This window comes from Saccoglossus kowalevskii, chromosome 13, assembly GCF_978046115.1.
Source record: "Saccoglossus kowalevskii chromosome 13, keSacKowa6.1, whole genome shotgun sequence".
Lineage (NCBI taxonomy): Eukaryota > Metazoa > Hemichordata > Enteropneusta > Harrimaniidae > Saccoglossus > Saccoglossus kowalevskii.
In genome coordinates, this window is record NC_140653.1 from 18,491,421 (window position 1) to 18,510,123 (window position 18,703).

At 35.0% G+C, this 18,703-nt stretch overlaps 1 protein-coding gene across 1 annotated transcript in view; it reads left to right on the plus strand.

The window, feature by feature from the left end:
* LOC100378002 (tetratricopeptide repeat protein 37-like) overlaps positions 1-18,703 on the plus strand; it is a 55,027-nt gene that overhangs the window by 287 nt on the left and 36,037 nt on the right. The window contains exons 2-15 of the mRNA XM_085507009.1: positions 1,010-1,141; positions 2,152-2,295; positions 4,437-4,604; positions 7,165-7,293; positions 8,661-8,765; positions 9,942-10,059; positions 10,271-10,411; positions 11,361-11,462; positions 11,996-12,141; positions 12,897-12,986; positions 15,852-15,955; positions 16,779-16,905; positions 17,024-17,103; positions 17,714-17,813. Of these exons, the coding sequence (XP_085363135.1) occupies positions 1,043-1,141; positions 2,152-2,295; positions 4,437-4,604; positions 7,165-7,293; positions 8,661-8,765; positions 9,942-10,059; positions 10,271-10,411; positions 11,361-11,462; positions 11,996-12,141; positions 12,897-12,986; positions 15,852-15,955; positions 16,779-16,905; positions 17,024-17,103; positions 17,714-17,813 (1,653 nt within the window). The 5' untranslated portion in view covers positions 1,010-1,042. The remainder of the gene's footprint in view (positions 1-1,009; positions 1,142-2,151; positions 2,296-4,436; positions 4,605-7,164; positions 7,294-8,660; positions 8,766-9,941; positions 10,060-10,270; positions 10,412-11,360; positions 11,463-11,995; positions 12,142-12,896; positions 12,987-15,851; positions 15,956-16,778; positions 16,906-17,023; positions 17,104-17,713; positions 17,814-18,703) is intronic.

Below are 18,703 nucleotides of genomic sequence, written 5' to 3' on the forward strand. Positions count from 1 at the left end.
TACAATTCAGTAAATCGAACAAAAATTTCATTCAAACAATCGACTCTATGGCATCTGTGAATTATAAACAGTGCGAGTTGATGAACATTAATAGAAATTAATTTCCATGTTACTTGAAATAGAACTGATAATGTTGAGATCAGTACCAACAATAGCTGCAGTTCTGTAGCTCTGGATTTCACTGGTGTCTGTGTTAGTGTTTTCTGTTGCATCGGTAGTCTGATTCGTTCGTCTATTGGTAATTGTGAAGGAATCAGACTACCGATTCAACAAATAACGCCAAAAACAGACACCAGCGAAATCCAGAGCAAATTTAATTTAGAGAGAGGGGGGGGGGGGGTTCAAGTGTCAAGCTCTTCTCAATACGTTATACGTTAGTGTGTGTTCTTTAAATTTAGCAGATGCATTTAACAGTGTATTGAAAAAGGAAAATTTGAACAAAAAGTTGTTGATGCACCCCCCCCCCCCACTAAAAATGATCAACCTTTAAACTATTTTAAGATAAAATGAGCTACTTGCGAGTTTTTAAATAATTTTAGTGCATATGGCAGTAGAAATAAAAATAATTTGCATAAAATGCCATTTTAGTAGCGGTTTTCATAGACCACAATGAAAACACATTTCCACGATAAAAAGCCACTAAAAATATTGTTAATTTTTCAAAACTTCTAGAATTACCTTGTAAGACACTATATATCTTTTTTCACCATATGTCATTGAGCAAAATTTTAAGATACATGTATTTAGATATATATCCGTAAAATAACCTAAAACAGACAAAACATGCTATTTTTACTTCATTTGTACATGGTTTTTCTCTGAACCAAGTATGATGACCCATATTTTTATTCCATTTTCTTAATCTTTATGACATGAAATATCAAATATATAAAAATTAAAAAAATTACAATATTTTTACTTCTCTGTAGCATTCTACTTTAAGTGAACATTGTAATATTGTCCAAAATTCCTTGTTGTTTAGTTAGTGTCTTTTCATTGTAATTTACAGTTTAAAATAGATTACCGGTAAACATTTCCTGCAATGGCGAGTGGAGCGAGTAAAGAAATAAAAAATCTGCTAAAAAATGCCAAGGAATCCATCAAGAACAAAGATTACAAAGATGCTTTGAAACACTGTAAAGTAAGTGATTTTTGGAACATGCATAACTATTTTTTTTTTTTTCAATTAAAAATAGCTTGTCAAGTTTTGCTTCCAGTAACAACATTGTATGGAACCAGGAAGAATTTATAGTAGGCAATGAGTGTGGAGGGAATTGAAAATAGAGTTTCACACTCATCTCAACCCTAACGAGTGTAAAGTTCAAGACACGTAAAACAAGGGACTGTTGATCAAAGGAACAGGAAACAAATAAACGACATCAATAAACTGGTTTTATTACTCGTCACTGGAAAAGGTTACATGTACTCGTGCACTAGAACAAGTGTTCAGGCCTTTTATAGGCTTCGTTGGATCAGCCACCATAACAAATTCAAGCGGGCTTGGTGCTGATTGGTTCATAGTGCTTTGAGCTATGATTGGCTAATAAAAGAATAGCATTTGAAATGGCATCTGCTATCGTTATTTGTGCTAGTTCTCTTCAAGTTAAACATGTAATAAAGACGATCGAAACACAATAACAATATAAGAAAGCACTGAAACACAATTGAATAATATTGAATCAATAATACATGTACAAACATAACACAGTAATAATTAGGGAAATAATAGTGGATTATTTTCCCTCTCATCGACAATGAGAATGGTGGGAAGTTTTTCATACATATTTTCACTGATTTTGTTCAAAGTTAGTGCAAAGACTAGACATAATTGGATACATATGCACATCAATCTGTGTCCATTTCGGTCCCCAAAAAATTAAATCACCAAATTTGAACATATCATCAGGCATGTTGTTTGTTTGTGTCCAATGCTATTTATCAGATATGCTTTGACTAATCACATTGAGATTTAACACGCAGACCACGTATAATGACATACATATGTACATCAATTCTTATTATCATTTGATCAAGTATGGCTGACTGGTGGCCATTTTAGTCTTCAAAATTGCTAAATTTTGAAACCACTATCTGCATGGGTTGGAATTAAATTTTTCAATGAGTACTTAAAGAAATTGTCTTCTATTGTAGGCAGTATTAAAGCAAGACAAGGGCAACTACAATGCATGGGTGTTTGTTGGTGTGTCTGCTGGTGAAATGGACCAGCCGGAGCAAGCAAGGATGGCTTATAAGAAAGCCATTGACTCAGATCCACAGCAGATCTTAGCATGGCAGGTATGTTTATGGCGTTTATTAAAACTGTAAAAATACTTTATTTTAGCTGAAATTAATTTTGGCTGATAAAACTTTTTGTGTGTTTTGTATGGAATATATTTTGACTGATTTTTGAAAAGTAGAATGTAAAATATAATAACAATATTCGCTAGATTTCACTTTCCCTGAATCATCCCTTCAGTGCAAATAACAAAAATAAAGTATTTTAAAATACTGGTCCATATGAAATAAGATTCCCCACAAAGGGAGTCAATGGTAGTTAATATTTATATTTAAGTCCTTGACTTCTTTAACACTTTGAACGTCAAATTTTGTTCCCGACCATATTTCGGTAAATTTGTCCAAATTGTCTGTATCGTATTTATCCGGGTAAAAGCCCAGGATCCTGAACATGGAAAATTGCTAAATAAAAAAGGTGGGCTTATGCCCTGGCATCCCCAGCAAAAAAAATTTGCGAAAATTGACAACATGCAGACCGAACTGTGGCAGGGAATAGAACGGCAAACGAAAACATGCAACAGAAATAAATGAACAATATGCAGCATCAGAAGTAAAACAAAAATAATTTATTGCTTATAATGTGACAAATAAACCAGTGACAGTGAGGAATCATTTGAATTAGGATCTCCCCGCCAACAAACATGCCTAATACGCTAAACTCAAAATGTCAGGGGTTAAACTGCGTAAAATTATTTTCGGTTTTAACAAATTACGGCTTTGTCTTGTAGTTCGTTGATATCATTACGTACAATTTGGACTTGGCACTTATAATCCACGGATTTGGCTGTCTGTCAGTTTGGCACTTTTAAGTCATGTCAAATCACAATAAAGAGACAAGAAAAATTGGATCGCTCTGCTACGATGGCACACAATGCTTTTGTTTACAGTCAGTCAATCATCTTTGACCTTTAAGTATATACTTTACTGATTGGCTAAGAATTACATCACTACGAGTGTTTCATCATAGAGGTCAAGTCATAGACGCTCATCAAGCACCCACCCCAAAAAATCATGATTTTCTGAGTTGAGGCCCCTGGGCGCTAAGGCGGTCGAGTACGGTACATCTTTTAGCCATATTGGTACTCTTGTAATTTATGCAAGTGCAAGCAGTAGTAATAGAACAAAAATGGTACGTAAAATTACAACCCACATTTCAAAATGCTCAACCTTTAATCCATTTTAAAAGAAAATATTGCTCATCGTTTACAACATGGATTCATAATCTTAGTATTTTGAGCCAAATTCTAATGACATCTAAAATTCAACTAAACAAATTGTACTCGCCATTCATCCATCCTTAATATACATAGTGTCAGTATACAATTCTACCATTTATAGTATACAAACGCACATTGATAACACATTGATGATATTTAATATCATATTCATAAAGCATATTAATGGTAATGCAGTTTTAAGTCCATCTCCAGTAATGGGAAAAAAATCAATTATTATCATTATTATACCTCATAGCCCTATTAGCCAATCTGATTTGTGTATTTAGAGAAGGGTATATATTTGCATATTGACTTCTCAGCAGTAAAAGACGTAATATTCGGCTTCTGTGCTTGTGCAGATGTTATGAGCCGTCTAAGCTGATTCACCGTTGAGGTTTGTTGGCGTTTTCTTTGAGAATCACATGTAATTTTATGAACAGGTCGAACGACTATAACATTTTCTGCTCTAAAAGGTATCTTGCATTATTTGGGATGAGTTATGTTCTATGTGAATACATGTATATGTACATAGCTAGCTCTCTTAGCTTGAATTTCGCACTCACTTCGGGTCAACAAATCAGTATATCATGGCCGGGGTCAATATTTATATATTATTGACCATATTTAGTTTAGTTTATATAATTTTAAGGGCACTTTTCTTGTGTCACATGTTATCAAATTTTGTGTCAGCAAGTAATCTTGCAAAGAATCAACTCATTGTTATCGTAATGAAGTTGTTTTGCACTATGTCAGTATTGCACATGTATTTACTTTGTTTAGCCCTCTAACTGTTAATATTGTATTTACTTTGTTTAGCCCTCTAACTGTCAGTATTGTATTTACTTTGTTTAGCCCTCTAACTGTTAATATTGTATTTACTTTGTTTAGCCCTCTAACTGTCAGTATTGTATTTACTTTGTTTAGGGTCTGTGTGCATTCTATGAGAAACATAATATCCCTGCATTCAAGGCTGATCTACAAGATACTTACATCAAAATGATGCAAATCTATGAAAATACTGACATGAAAAAATGGAAAGAGGTTGCCAAAAAACTCGCTCAGTTACATCTGCAGCTTGGTAATGAAATGCAGGTAATATCTTCACTGTGAGGTGGATCTATTTATTACAACAGAGAATATTTCATGATAGCAATATCAGTCAAATAATCCCCCCCCCTCCCCAATTGCTGCTACAATAGATGAGTCCGCTGGTGCTTGTGTTCACCATGCCTGGTTGATGTTAGGATAGTGCTTTACTGTCCAAAACAGCAGCATTGTCAGCTAAGTTGCTGACTGCTTTGGTATGCGCGTCTGAAGATCATTATCTTACTTGACCCTCTTCAATCAAACTAACACCAAAAGGAGACTTCGCACTGATTACGTGGAACACACACAAGTCAAGTCTTATGGAAATCGGATCAAGGATTACACCTCCAATTTCAATGTATTTAAATATTCCGTGTACGTTGCCATATACATGTATCACAATGTATGAGATATCAAAATATAAGACACACTGTATGTACAGTGTCGAACTAAAAGCGGCAACCCCCAAATTATAATGAAACGATCTGTTGAAGTTTTGCGCGCAAGTTTGTGTTTATTATTACATGTACATTGCGTTGTCCAATGAATTGTTATCGGTAAAACGTACGTAAATTTTGTTCACGTCTATTTTAATAATTTCACAATGCAAAATTCTAGGTTCGTTGATCCTACAACCCGGTCATATATAGTACGTCAGTGGCTGAATGGATTTTTCGCTGCGAGATTTAGCCAATGAGACTGGGAGGTCGATCAGTACGAAGTTGAGGGGTCACTCACATACTAAGGCGATCCCCGAAGTAGTGGAATTTACTTAGTTTTTGAAGGCCAACAAAGCATCTATGTCAGCTGTTGAATGAGGGTGTTTGTACGCCCAACACGCTGCTATACGCAAAACCATATACCACACATTCAAGCGAGATTTAGACTACTCATATTCTGAACAGCTGAGGGAACATAACATGGACAGAATCATGAATTATATTGACATGATTTCTCAACTTGACCCTCTCCGTGTTCTTTTTTTGATACGACAGGAGTGAAACGCATGGCGGGCAATCGTGTCTATGGACATGTTCCAGTCGGTCAGCTGGCAGTGGAAGTGCAAAGATACACAACATAAATGTTACCGTGAATTTATTGCATAGCCCGCTTCAAGTTGGTGTGACCCATTTCAATATTATCCACTGTCCTTCAAATAGGAAGGAGCTGTTAACATGTTTTTGAGGAGACATTGAATGAAGAAGTAGTAGATGGTCAGCTGTTTATTGGAGAAGGCGACACTGTTGTGATGGTTGTAGTATCTAAAACGAGAATTGCAAAGAAATGATGTATTTGCTAATCGGTTCACTGAATTCGATATTCTGGATGCCCTGGACATGATCATGCCAGAGGTTTCTTCCGACATTGCGCATTTTAAATATTGTCCGCTATATACTAAGAAAACCTAAAAAAGTGGCCCTTTTCAGGGCCACTACATCCTCCAAGAGAGATATACTGTTCTATAGTATAATATTTATATTACGTATATACAAGACACTTCGCAGTGGGCTTTATTCAGTCAGTAATATTTACGAAAATTTGTGTTCACTATTTTATACACTGGCTTGGTAATTCCCATTACCAATTAGACAGCATTTCGGCTATTTTTTCAACAAATCCAAAATCACTCTCGATAATTTTGTTTACTTTACATTTGTACTATGACTACAGAGAAACTACTTATACATTATAACGCCTTGCGTAACAAAGCAATTCCAGGCAACATAAAAACATTCTATGTCCCCTAATACAATGACTCGTCCAGAGTGGACACGACCACGAATCGGCGCCAGTGAGAAAGCCAATTGTTTAGTCAAAACCCAAGCAGTTAGCCAATTCGCTAGCAAGTTTGCAAATTGGCTGCCCCAATACTTCTGAGACTTGCTGTAATAATAAACAAAACAAGCACACTGTGAGAAAAAGCCATGTGCTAACTTGAGTTTACTTACACTGCCCACATCGAGTTGAGTGGCACCCCCTCCTAAAAATGAGTTGATCCGAGAAGGTCAAGTAAGATAACAATCTTTAGAAACGTACACCAAAGCAGTCAGCAACTTAGCTGGCAATGTTGCTGTTTTGGTGTTCGGAACAATATGGCGGTGACAGTAAAATTGCTATGGGACAAGAGAGATGGTCACATCATCCCGTAGTCCCAAACATGAATATAGTAACTACAAAATGCACTAAATGTATGATTACCCAGGGCTATTATCATTTGCAATAGTACCGTAAAATCTGTATTAGAAGCCGCATCCCTAATAGAAGTCGCACCCATTCTTTTTGAATAATTGAGAACCAAAAATTCGTCATTTCTCATATGTTTAGATGCTCTAATAGAAGCCTCATCCCCTCTATTGCATTGTACCATTTTAATAGAAGCCGCGGTTTCTAATACAGATTTTACAGTAACAACAAGAAATCAGTAGAGAGAACAGGGAGATTCCTTGCCTCTAACAAATGATATCTTTAATTTCACTTTATTGTGTTTGAGAAAGCATGTATTGAATATTGAGTTGTTTGATCATTTTTCCTATGTAAAACAAGTTCTCTCTTTTTACCTCGTCAGGCAATTAAAATATGGCAGAGTATCACTAACTGTAAAGATTTGGAAGAAAAAGATGGGATTGAATCCTGGATAAATATATCCAATATATTGATTGGTATGAAAGTTGTACCACCAGAGTTGACTGATTTAGTAAGTCCTTGATTTTACTGCAGTATTCTCGGGGCCATTCGAAATTTTCATCTGTACTGTACTGTACTTAAGTATAGTTGTTGAGAACACCCCCCCCCCGACCTTGGTATTAAACAAGATTACCCCTGAATGTCCAACATCTATAAATTTGATTGCTTAGAATTACCGTAAAATTCCTAATTGAGTCTGCGGCTTTAATAAAAATTGATTTTTTTCAATGGACGACTTCAGATGCGTGAAGTCTTGGTGATTTCGGTCACATGTAGATGCTCTATCCGATACGATATCCGCCATGTTTGTCCAAGCACATTAGAGACTTGAAACTGTTCTTTGACCTGATAGGTCAAGTCACCAATATTAACCAATCGAAACGCTGGATGGTGCCAACGTGTTTGAATTACCATAGCTCGTTTGATTATGTTAATGGTAGTTCAGGTACTTCATGGTGATCGCAACATGGAAGAGACTTACTGTTGTTGTAGTGCGATCGTTTGGCTTTGATTTTGATGGGAAAACGAAATAATTTTTTTAAAAATCAAGACATTCGTTTTTTTGAAAGATAAGCTGAGCATTGAAGAAGAATTTAACACTTTTTACGATGATAACAGCTCATTGTCGAAGCCCAGTTTACCCATTCACGCTACCCACAATAAACACTGTACTTTTGAATAGGCGTCAATGACTACGGAAAACTTAAATTAGACTCTAATTTAGGCATCAGGAAAGATTGAAATGTTTGAAAAATTATGCCTTAATTTAAAATTAAATGGTATATCTTTTTCTGAAATATGTGGTGGCTGTTTGGTTTGTGATGCAGCTTATATTGCAGGCTTTTTTTCGGGATCAAAACTTGTCAATTTCAACGTGAAACAATGTCTCAAGTTAGGGGTGTGGCTTCTATTAAACCTGTGGCCTCAAATATGATTTTTACGGTACTTCAAAGTTTGTGATATTTCCTCAACTTTAGCTGCCTTCACCAGCTCTTCAACTAACATTCTACAGCAGCTCGTTCAGAGAAATACATGGTACAGTGGTGCAGGTCTTAGCATGTCTCTGCTCCCAAGACGATCCTGAATACAGAACTCGTGTTGATTTCTGAAATGATTTGTATGTTTTTGGTTTCAAATGGAGATGTTTGCTTTAATTTGTATGTTTTTTGGTTTCAAATGGAGATGTTTGCTTTAATTTGTATATTTTTGGTTTCAAATGGAGATGTTTGCTTTAATTTGTATTTTTTTGGTTTCAAATGGAGATGTTTGCTTTAATTTGTATTTTTTTGGTTTCAAATGAAGATGTTTGCTTTAATTTGTATGTTTTTTGTTTCAAATGGAGATGTTTGCTTTAAATTGTATTTTTTGGGGTTTCAGATGGAGACATGCTTGGATACAGTGTTACACTCGGATACATCCATGACTGATCCTGAATTACAGCTTTATTATAAGAAATATATCAGTATTTTAATGGATAAATATGTAAGCAAAAAACACCACTGTCATCTTGCATTGTGTAAAACTACAAACGTTGTATACGTATGTGCGTTGTATACGTATGTGCGTTGTATACGTATGTGCGTTGTAGTATGTGCGTTGTATACGTATGTGCGTTGTATACGTATGTGCGTTGTATACGTATGTGAGGTGTATACGTATGTGCATTGTATACGTATGTGCGTTGTATACGTATGTGCGTTGTATACATATGTGCATTGTATTCGTATGTGCGTTGTATACGTATGTGCATTGTATTCGTATGTGCGTTGTATACGTATGTGCGTTGTATACGTATGTGCGTTGTATACGTATGTGCATTGTATTCGTATGTGCATTGTATACGTATGTGCGTTGTATACGTATGTGCGTTGTATACTTATGTGAGGTGTATACGTATGTGCGTTGTATACGTATGTGCATTGTATATGTATGTGCCTTGTATACGTATGTGCGTTGTTTACGTATGTGCGTTGTATACGTATGTGCATTGTATCAAAACTGATTTCTAAAAAATTTTCAAAATGGGGGGAGATGCCTGCCGAGCCAATCAAGTTACCCCGCCCGGTACATGTATTTCATTTGAATTTGAAAAGACAGATTTCAAATGAGAACCGTTGGGCTTATAAATTTGAGTATATTTATAAAAATAAATGATTTTGCTGCATGACTTAAGTGTTTATATCAATATACCCAGTAAATGTTTTTCGTTAATACATGTAATTATGTTTTTCGATACTATGATTCCATGCCTGTCTTCAAAATCATTTATCTACCAAGATTAACCAAATCTGTTCTTATATAACTCATAATGATTTACTGGGGGGTATAATGTACATGAATTTGTCATAAAACTGTTGGTTACCTGGGTCATTTTTTATTGACCTTAAATGTAGAGTAGTATGAATTAATACATTAGCCAGCCTTGTCTTGTTGTCCTGAACATTAAATATTGTTTCTGTAGAAAAATGCACTTAGCTTTATCTTTGGCATTTGCAATGTAAACAAAGTCGGGAATTTTAAAAATTTTCAACATAATATACTGACTGTTTATATCAAAACTAATAGTTGTCTTGTTTTATTAGTCCTGGTTTCAGTCAAAATCTGAGAAAGACACTAATGAATTGTCCTCTGTCAGTGATTTCCAATTCTTTATTGCAGGCATTTGTTGCTGAGACCGATAAGGTGGAAAATGAATGTTCAAATATGTCTACCAAATTTCCTACTTCAACATTTCCTCTTGAAGTTTTATCTAGGTTTTATTTACAGAGAAAACTAGGTAAGTATTCCATTCTCGAACCCATCCAGTGTTTGTAGCTTTCAAATGAATGCATTTTTGTATGCCGAAATAATGATTTTTTATTTAATATATTTCTGTTTTACCAGTAACAGTAAAGTACATTTATATTAGTAAAAAAAAACAATCATCATTGATGTGAATGTGTTGGTCTTTTCAGTGTTTGCAATTAATTGACTTTTTTATTGGTTAGATTCTAACTCTACAAGAGCTCATGAAATATACACCAGCTTAAACACCATTGATCCGTCATCGTCAATATCTATTATTGGACAGGGATTTGTTAAACTGACGAAGAAGGACTTAATTGGAGCAAGAGATCTGTTATTAGAAGGTGGTTATATATACAAAGTATTGGCAGTTAACTCATTATGTATAGTTAAAACCTGCCTCAATCAAACTTTGTCTAAATTGTGCATCTATTCTAGTCTTTTGGACCAGTGTGCCCTCTATAGGATTGATTTTGTAGATGTATTGAGATATTTTGGAATTCAAAAAATCAAATTCGGTCACATTGATCCTTGATGCCTGCTGGGAGTGAGGTACAGCATCACCAAGGATGCATCATATTATTTTGTACTCGACCCATTCTCAGAAATATTCAGACAGTTGATCGGCAAGATGTCTTGCAACTTTTTATGTGCACAGCTCAAATCATTTCCTTTCTATACCAGATGAGGTTATTTTGTGTTTTTATAGTTCTTGAATTACGTACAATGTGAATAAACAACAAGCAGCCTCTCAGCTGAGATAGCTCATCAGAAAATAAACAAATCTGAAAAAGGTCTACCTGAGGTCCCTATATGTATAGTATCAAAACAATCAGACTTACGGAAAATATCACTTATTACCAAAAGTGACAAAAATATTCACCAAAATTAGACGATTAAAGGTATTATCATGAAATGAACAAATCTAAGAGAGGTCTACCCAAGGTACATACCCAACATACATATCAATGCAATCAGACTTGTAGTTTTCAAGAAGAAGTTGAAAAAATGAAAAGTTGATGCGACAAACAATCACTCATATGCGAGCAAGCATTCTTGCTACCTGATTGTCCTAATAATTCTCAGAACTGCTGTAATACAAAATACTCTGACAGCCATTTTGAATTGAAAATTGATTGAAATATGGTACATACTATTGGTACCAGTTTGGGTAAACTGACAATAACAGGAATAACTGAAACAAAGTTTCAGGAAATTGCGACCAATTTTAAGATGTATTCACTGCATCCATATATAAACTATATTATTACAAACTTACCATGTTCATTTCAGGATTGAAAGGTTTTGATGATTTCATCTTTGGCTGGTTATACTTATGTCAATCACAGTGGCACATCCATGATGTAGACAGTGTAGAAGTCTCTGCTAACAAAGGTAATAGACCATGTAGGCCGCCATCTTCCCCAAAACTTTAGCCATTTTTGTGTGCAATTATTATGTACACATTAACAAAATATGAATAATGATATCGTATTTTTATTCAAAAATTAATCATTGAGATTTTCAACAAAGTTAAGTTTGAGCAAAAAGACAAAAGTTTGAGCAATGTTTAACATTTTAAAGGCCATATTTTTTTCTCTGCTTGAATTAGGGTCAATTTGTTCACATTTTATTAAAATTAAAAATGTTCATTAACATTCTATGCAAAAAAAGAGCAGACCATATTTGGAACTATTTTGTTGACAGTGTCTGCAGTTGACCTTGGTGTTCAAAGGGTTAATGCCATTTTTATCAGATATTAGTATACTGGGACTACTTTTGATGGAAGTGACCATAGGCATTGGAAAGCAATTGGTCTGTCCTTTAAATTACAATAGAAACGCTTGACAGAGCACTGGCATTATTTACATAGATGTACCAAGAATAGGGTATTTGTGAGTAATATAATATTTTTTTTTTTGTCATAGCTCTGAAGTTAATGAAAAGTGATTCCAAAATACCATTAGGCATTAAGAAACCGATTGAACACGAGTTACGATATATGTTACATGATGCGTGGACGGACAGCCGAATATCTGGCAACATCAATAAAGCAATAGCGGCATATAGCAAGGTGAATGCTAATATTACAATTTGATATAAATAACAATCTGAGGCAATTTAACTCTTTCATATGTGTTAATATTTGTCTCCACCAAATTTGTCTGCACATTTTTGTGTTACAATACTTTTTCTATTTTCTATTTTTCTATGGATATCATTTCTAATTAGTAACAAGTCTTAATCATAACTTTCACCAACAATATTGAAAAACATATGCTGGTTTATTTTTATGAAAGATGATGTTGGCATTCATATCATTTTCATGATTTTTTTGTTTATGACATGTTTGATTGTAATGTGTGGATACAATATATCTGATAAATGTGATATCCACAGTATATATATATATAATATTATTTATATTTAATTAAATATCTGAGATGGAGTGACACTGGGGATTCAAATTCACAATTTATATGTACCTAGATTTACTTTCATAAAACTGATGTCATTGTGTAATTACATAGAAACATATTTTAAATCAATCAATCTGAAAACAATATTTTTACACTAGTAACATGAATACCCCATTTAGTCAGTTAGTAAATACTTTATTCATTTGTTTATTTACCTGGGCAAGCTAAAATATGCCTGTGACAGGTAGACAGGTCTTAATTTCTACCCCTTGTGTGAATTGAGAATGGGACACTAGGTATTTTTTGCAATCTGTATAGTGGAAATACAGTATGGTCCGAGCGTAATTTAGCGTATATGCTAATAATAGATTGATATATCTGAACTCAATATGAATCTCATTGTTTTCAGTTATTGGAAGAAGACTGTGATAATCTTGAGTTGTTACTTGGATTATGTAAATCCTGTATTGCCAATAATGAACTTGACAAGGCTAAAGAGGTATGTACTGTACACGATATCTTTTATTGTATCTAATCTCTAGAGACCTAACATGTATAAACTTATTTTTTGAATGATTCCATTGTAGTCACAAAACCATGATTTGATTTCCACCACTTCAGTTTGCCCATTGGTTACACACCATGATTGCATTCCTCAACTTCAGTTGGCGCATTGGTTGTACACCACAATTTGAATTTCACTTCAGTTGGTCTCTTGGTCACACACCACAATTTGAATTCCACTTCATTTGGCCTATTGGTTGCACATCACAATTTGAATTTCACCACTTCAGTTGGTCTATTGGTCACACACCACAATTTGAATTCCACTTCATTTTGGCCTATTGGTTGCACACCACAATTTGTATTTCACCACTTCAGTTGGCCCATTGCATGGTTACACACCACAATTTGAATTCCACTTCAGTTGGTCTATTGGTTGCACACCACACCACAATTTGAATTCCACTTCAGTTGGTCTATTGGTCACACACCACAATTTGAATTTCACCACTTCAGTTGGCCCATTGGTCACACACCACAATTTGAATTTCACCACTTCAGTTGGCCCATTGGTAAAACACTATGATTTGAATTCCACCACTTCAGTTTGCTCGTTGGTCACATACATGCACTATGATTTGAATTTCACCACTTCAGTTTGCCCGTTGGTCACACACTATGATTTGAATTCCAGCACTTCAGTTTGCCCATTGGTAAAACACTATGATTTGAATTCCACCACTTCAGTTGGCCCATTGGTAAAACACTATGATTTGAATTTTACCACTTCAGTTTGCCCATTGGTAAAACACTATGATTTGAATTCCACCACTTCAGTTTGCCCATTGATTACACACTATGATTTGAATTCCACCATTTCAGTTTCCCCATTGGTCACACACTATGATTTGAATTCCACCACTCCAGTTGATCCATTGGTAAAACATTATGATTTGAATTCCACCACTTCAGTTTGCTCGTTGGTCACATACATGTACTATGATTTGAATTTCACCACTTCAGTTGGTTCATTGGTAAAACACTATGATTTGAATTTCACCACTTCAGTTTGCCTGTTGGTCACACACTATGATTTGAATTCCACCACTTCAGTTGGCCCATTGGTAAAACACTATGATTTGAATTCCACCAAGTCAGTTTGCCCGTTGGTCACATACTATGATTTGAATTTCACCACTTCAGTTGGTTCATTGGTAAAACACTATGATTTGAATTTTACCACTTCAGTTTGCCCATTGGTAAAACACTATGATTTGAATTCCACCACTTCAGTTTGCCCATTGATTACACACTATGATTTGAATTCCACCACTTCAGTTTGCCCATTGATTACACACTATGATTTGAATTCCACCATTTCAGTTTCCCCATTGGTCACACACTATGATTTGAATTCCACCACTCCAGTTGGTCTATTGGTAAAACATTATGATTCGAATTCCAGCACTCCAGTTGGTCCATTGGTAAAACACTATGATTTGAATTCCACCATCTCAGTTTGCCCATTGGTAAAACACTATGATTTGAATTCCACCACTTCAGTTTGCACATTGGTTACACACTATGATTTGAATTCCACCATTTCAGTTTCCCCATTGGTCACACACTATGATTTGAATTCCACCACTTCAGTTTTCCCACTGGTCACACACTATGATTTTATTTCCACCATCTCAGTTTGCCCATTGGTAAAACACTATGATTTGAATTCCACCACTTCAGATTGCCCATTGGTCACAAACTATGAATTGAATTACACCACTTCAGTTGGCACATTGGTTGTACACCACAATTTGAATTCCACCACTTCAGTTGGCCCATTGGTTACACATCACAATTTGAATTCCACCACTTCAGTTGGCCCTTTGGTTATACATCACAATTTGAATTCCACCACTTCAGTTGGCCTATTGGTTACACATCACAATTTGAATTCTACTACTCCAGTTTTCCCATTGGTTACACATAACAATTTGAATTCCACCACTTCAGTTGGTTGTACATTGGTTGTACACCACAATTTGAATTCCACCACTTCAGTTGGCCTATTGGTTGTACACCACAATTTGAATTCCACTTCAGTTGGCCCATTGGTTGTACACCACAATTTGAATTCCACCACTTCAGTTGGCCCATTGGTTACACACCACAATTTGAATTCCACCACTTCAGTTGGCCCATTGGTTGCACAGCACAATATGAATTCCACCACTTCAGTTGGCCCATTGGTTGTACACCACAATTTGAATTCCACCACTTCAGTTTGCCCATTGGTTACACACCACAATTTGAATTCCACTTCAGTTTGCACATTGGTTACACACTATGATTTGAATTCCACCACTTCAGTTGGCCCATTGGTTGTACACCACAATTTGAATTCCACCACTTCAGTTGGCTCATTGGTTGTACACCACAATTTGAATTCCACCACTTCAGTTGGCCTATTGGTTGTACACCACAATTTGAATTCCACTTCAGTTGGCCCATTGGTTGTACACCACAATTTGAATTCCGCCACTTCAGTTGGCCCATTGGTTACACACCACAATTTGAATTCCACCACTTCAGTCGGCCCATTGGTTGTACACCACAATTTGAATTCCACCACTTCAGTTTGCCCATTGGTTGTACGCCACAATTTGAATTCCACCACTTAAGTTGGCCCATTGGTTGTACACCACAATTTGAATTCCACTTCAGTTGGCCCATTGGTTACACACTATGATTTGAATTCCACCATTTCAGTTGGCCTATTGGTTGTACACCACAATTTGAATTCCACCACTTCAGTTTGCCCACTGCATCATAATATTTTATTTCTTCATACTCATAACAGTACATTGACAAAGCTATGGAGACTCACAGTACACAGTGTTCAGTGCTGGCTATGTATGGATGGATACAGTTCTTACATGGCAATCTATCTGAAGCTCTGAAAAGGTATAGTAGTCATACACTCAGTGATGTCATAACTTGTGTTATTATACATATACAAATCTACTACTGTAACCTATATAGTTTCAAAATACAACTTTGTAAGAATTTCCGCAGTGGTTATTAACAATATAGTTATTAGGCCTCTGATTTTAAAGTTGTACGTTTTTCCCGGTTGCTAGTACATGGAAAAATACTTCCAGAAGATATTCAATAAAGTGACTGCACAAATACATGCATTATAACAGACATTCTTTCTATCTTATATGAAGACATAAGTTTACTCAGAATTTGCATCAGTCGAATGTGTACATGTGGCACGTCACTGATAGCGTCTGGTGACAAATTTTCTTCTCAGCATCTGTGGACTTAATTGCAAAACAAGGTTATTAACCAAATTACCAAATTCAGTTTATGGCATGAACCAGTAGTTTTTACCTGTAGATAAAATAATGGCATTGTTCACTGCTACACTTGAATATACATGTATATGTTTATGTTTAATAAAACAAATTGTGGGCAACAATGTCACAATATCTTATCAGATAGTCACATGCTGGTTGACATAAACGTAAACATAAGACATCACAGTGCGACACCCTATAACTTCTTTGTATGTACTTGGACTTAAATTCAGGTATTTTGTTAATAACCTTATGATATGACAAAGTTTACAGTGCTATACCATAGATCACAAATTGTAGTGCCACAACTGACGTCATAACTTGTGATGTCATATTAAGTTAATATTATCAGAAATATTGAACACTGAGCAAGCTAACAAAAGTTTGTCATGAGGAAATTTAATGTTCATGATTTTTTTTTTCAGATTGACAGATGTTATTGAGATGAGTGGTGACAGTGGATTATATTATTATTGGTTGGCAAGAATTAACTGGGAAATTGGAAAAGAAGAGAGGATGGATAGAAATAAATGTTTTAATAATTTTCTGAAGGTATTAGTGTCTAATTGAGATTGTGTTTCCAGGGCAACCATGGCTTCTATGATTTCCTATCATTGTACCATGACCTAATAATGGCATTAAGGTAAATTTGTGTTGTGTTATATTTCAGGCAGCTAAACTTGACCCATACCATTCAGATACCTTCTTGTACTTGGGATATTATTATGAAAATGTCACTGGAGATATCAAGTAAGTATACACATAATTGGCATGGAAATCACAAGTATATTGTGGTTCAGTGTACTATAATGTACTACCGGTATAATAACAGTGCTGTGCTATGTGATGCTGTGCTGTGTAGTGCCATGCATTGCCATGCAAGCATTACAATAATCCTCAAATCATTATCACTGATGTTTGTTTATCAATCCCAACAAGCTAACACTGCCATTTTTAAATGGGTTTTATGTCACAAAATGAAGTTAGATATTTTAAGCAAGATATTAAATTGCATAGAATATGAAAATGGTAAATTAATGAATCTTAAACGCATTTTACATTTAACCACACCAAATATTTATTTGATCACAATCCTATGCCAAAGGGTCTTTTATTTCCAGCAGTTGCAAGCAAAGTCATAACAAATGCCGCTGACATCATCGTCGCAGAATATTAATAAGGATTGTCGTTTTCCTCCTCTTAAGATTATTTGGCTCTCGCTCTAATAGACAAGTGAATTTTAATGTACAGTGCTTTCTTAAAAAAAGATTGATGTTGGAAATAGAATATTTTTTTAAATTGTTGCGATTGTATACTGGTAGAATACCCACTCTCATTTTGAGTATTTCCATCCAATTAGAAAAGCAAAAAGATGTTACCAGAAATCATTTGATCTTGATAGAAGAAATGATGAAGCAGGAGCTGCCCTGGGTGATGCGTTGATTTCTCTTGATGAACAAGTAAGAATTCACTTCTACACAGATTACATAGATATGATCTGTGTACTGTCCTCATCTACTTCTAGAAGTTTTCACTGAATATAATCTTGAGTTGAACTGTGTATTCCTGTAGAATTTCTTTTGAAGTTATATCATGTTTCATTCATCCAAAACTTAAATATTGGCATTTTTAACAATACTGTGTTGACTCAGTAACACACAAAAACATCAAAGAAACCAGAGAGCTTTCAAACTTCTTGTTTATTCCGCCATTTTCAGTTACACCAAGTTATGAATGATTGTCCGTCGCGTCCATCGTCCGTCGTCGTCAGTGTCAGTGTTTTAATTTTTCGACTTCTTCTTGAAAACTACAAGCCTGAATGCTTTGATACTTGGTATGTATATACCTGGGGTAGACCTCTCTTAGATTTGTCCATTTGGTGAATATTTTTGTAATTTTTGGTAAAAAGTGATATTTTTGACTTCTTGTTAAAAACCGCAAGTCCAATTGCTTTGATATTACATATATAGATACTATATGTGGACCTTTCTCAGATTTGTCCATTTCATGATGATATCTTCAATTCTCTAATTTTGGTGAATATTTTTGTCATTTTTGGTAAAAAGTGATATTTTCGACTTCTTGTTAAAAAACAAAAGTCCAATTGCTTTGATATTACATATATAGATACTATATGTGGACCTTTCTCAGATTTGTCCATTTCATGATGATATCTTCAATTCTCTAATTTTGGTGAATATTTTTGTCATTTTTGGTAAAAAGTGATATTTTCGACTTCTTGTTAAAAAACAAAAGTCCAATTGCTTTGATATTACATATATAGATACTATATGTGGACCTTTCTCAGATTTGTCCATTTCATGATGATATCTTCAATTCTCTAATTTTG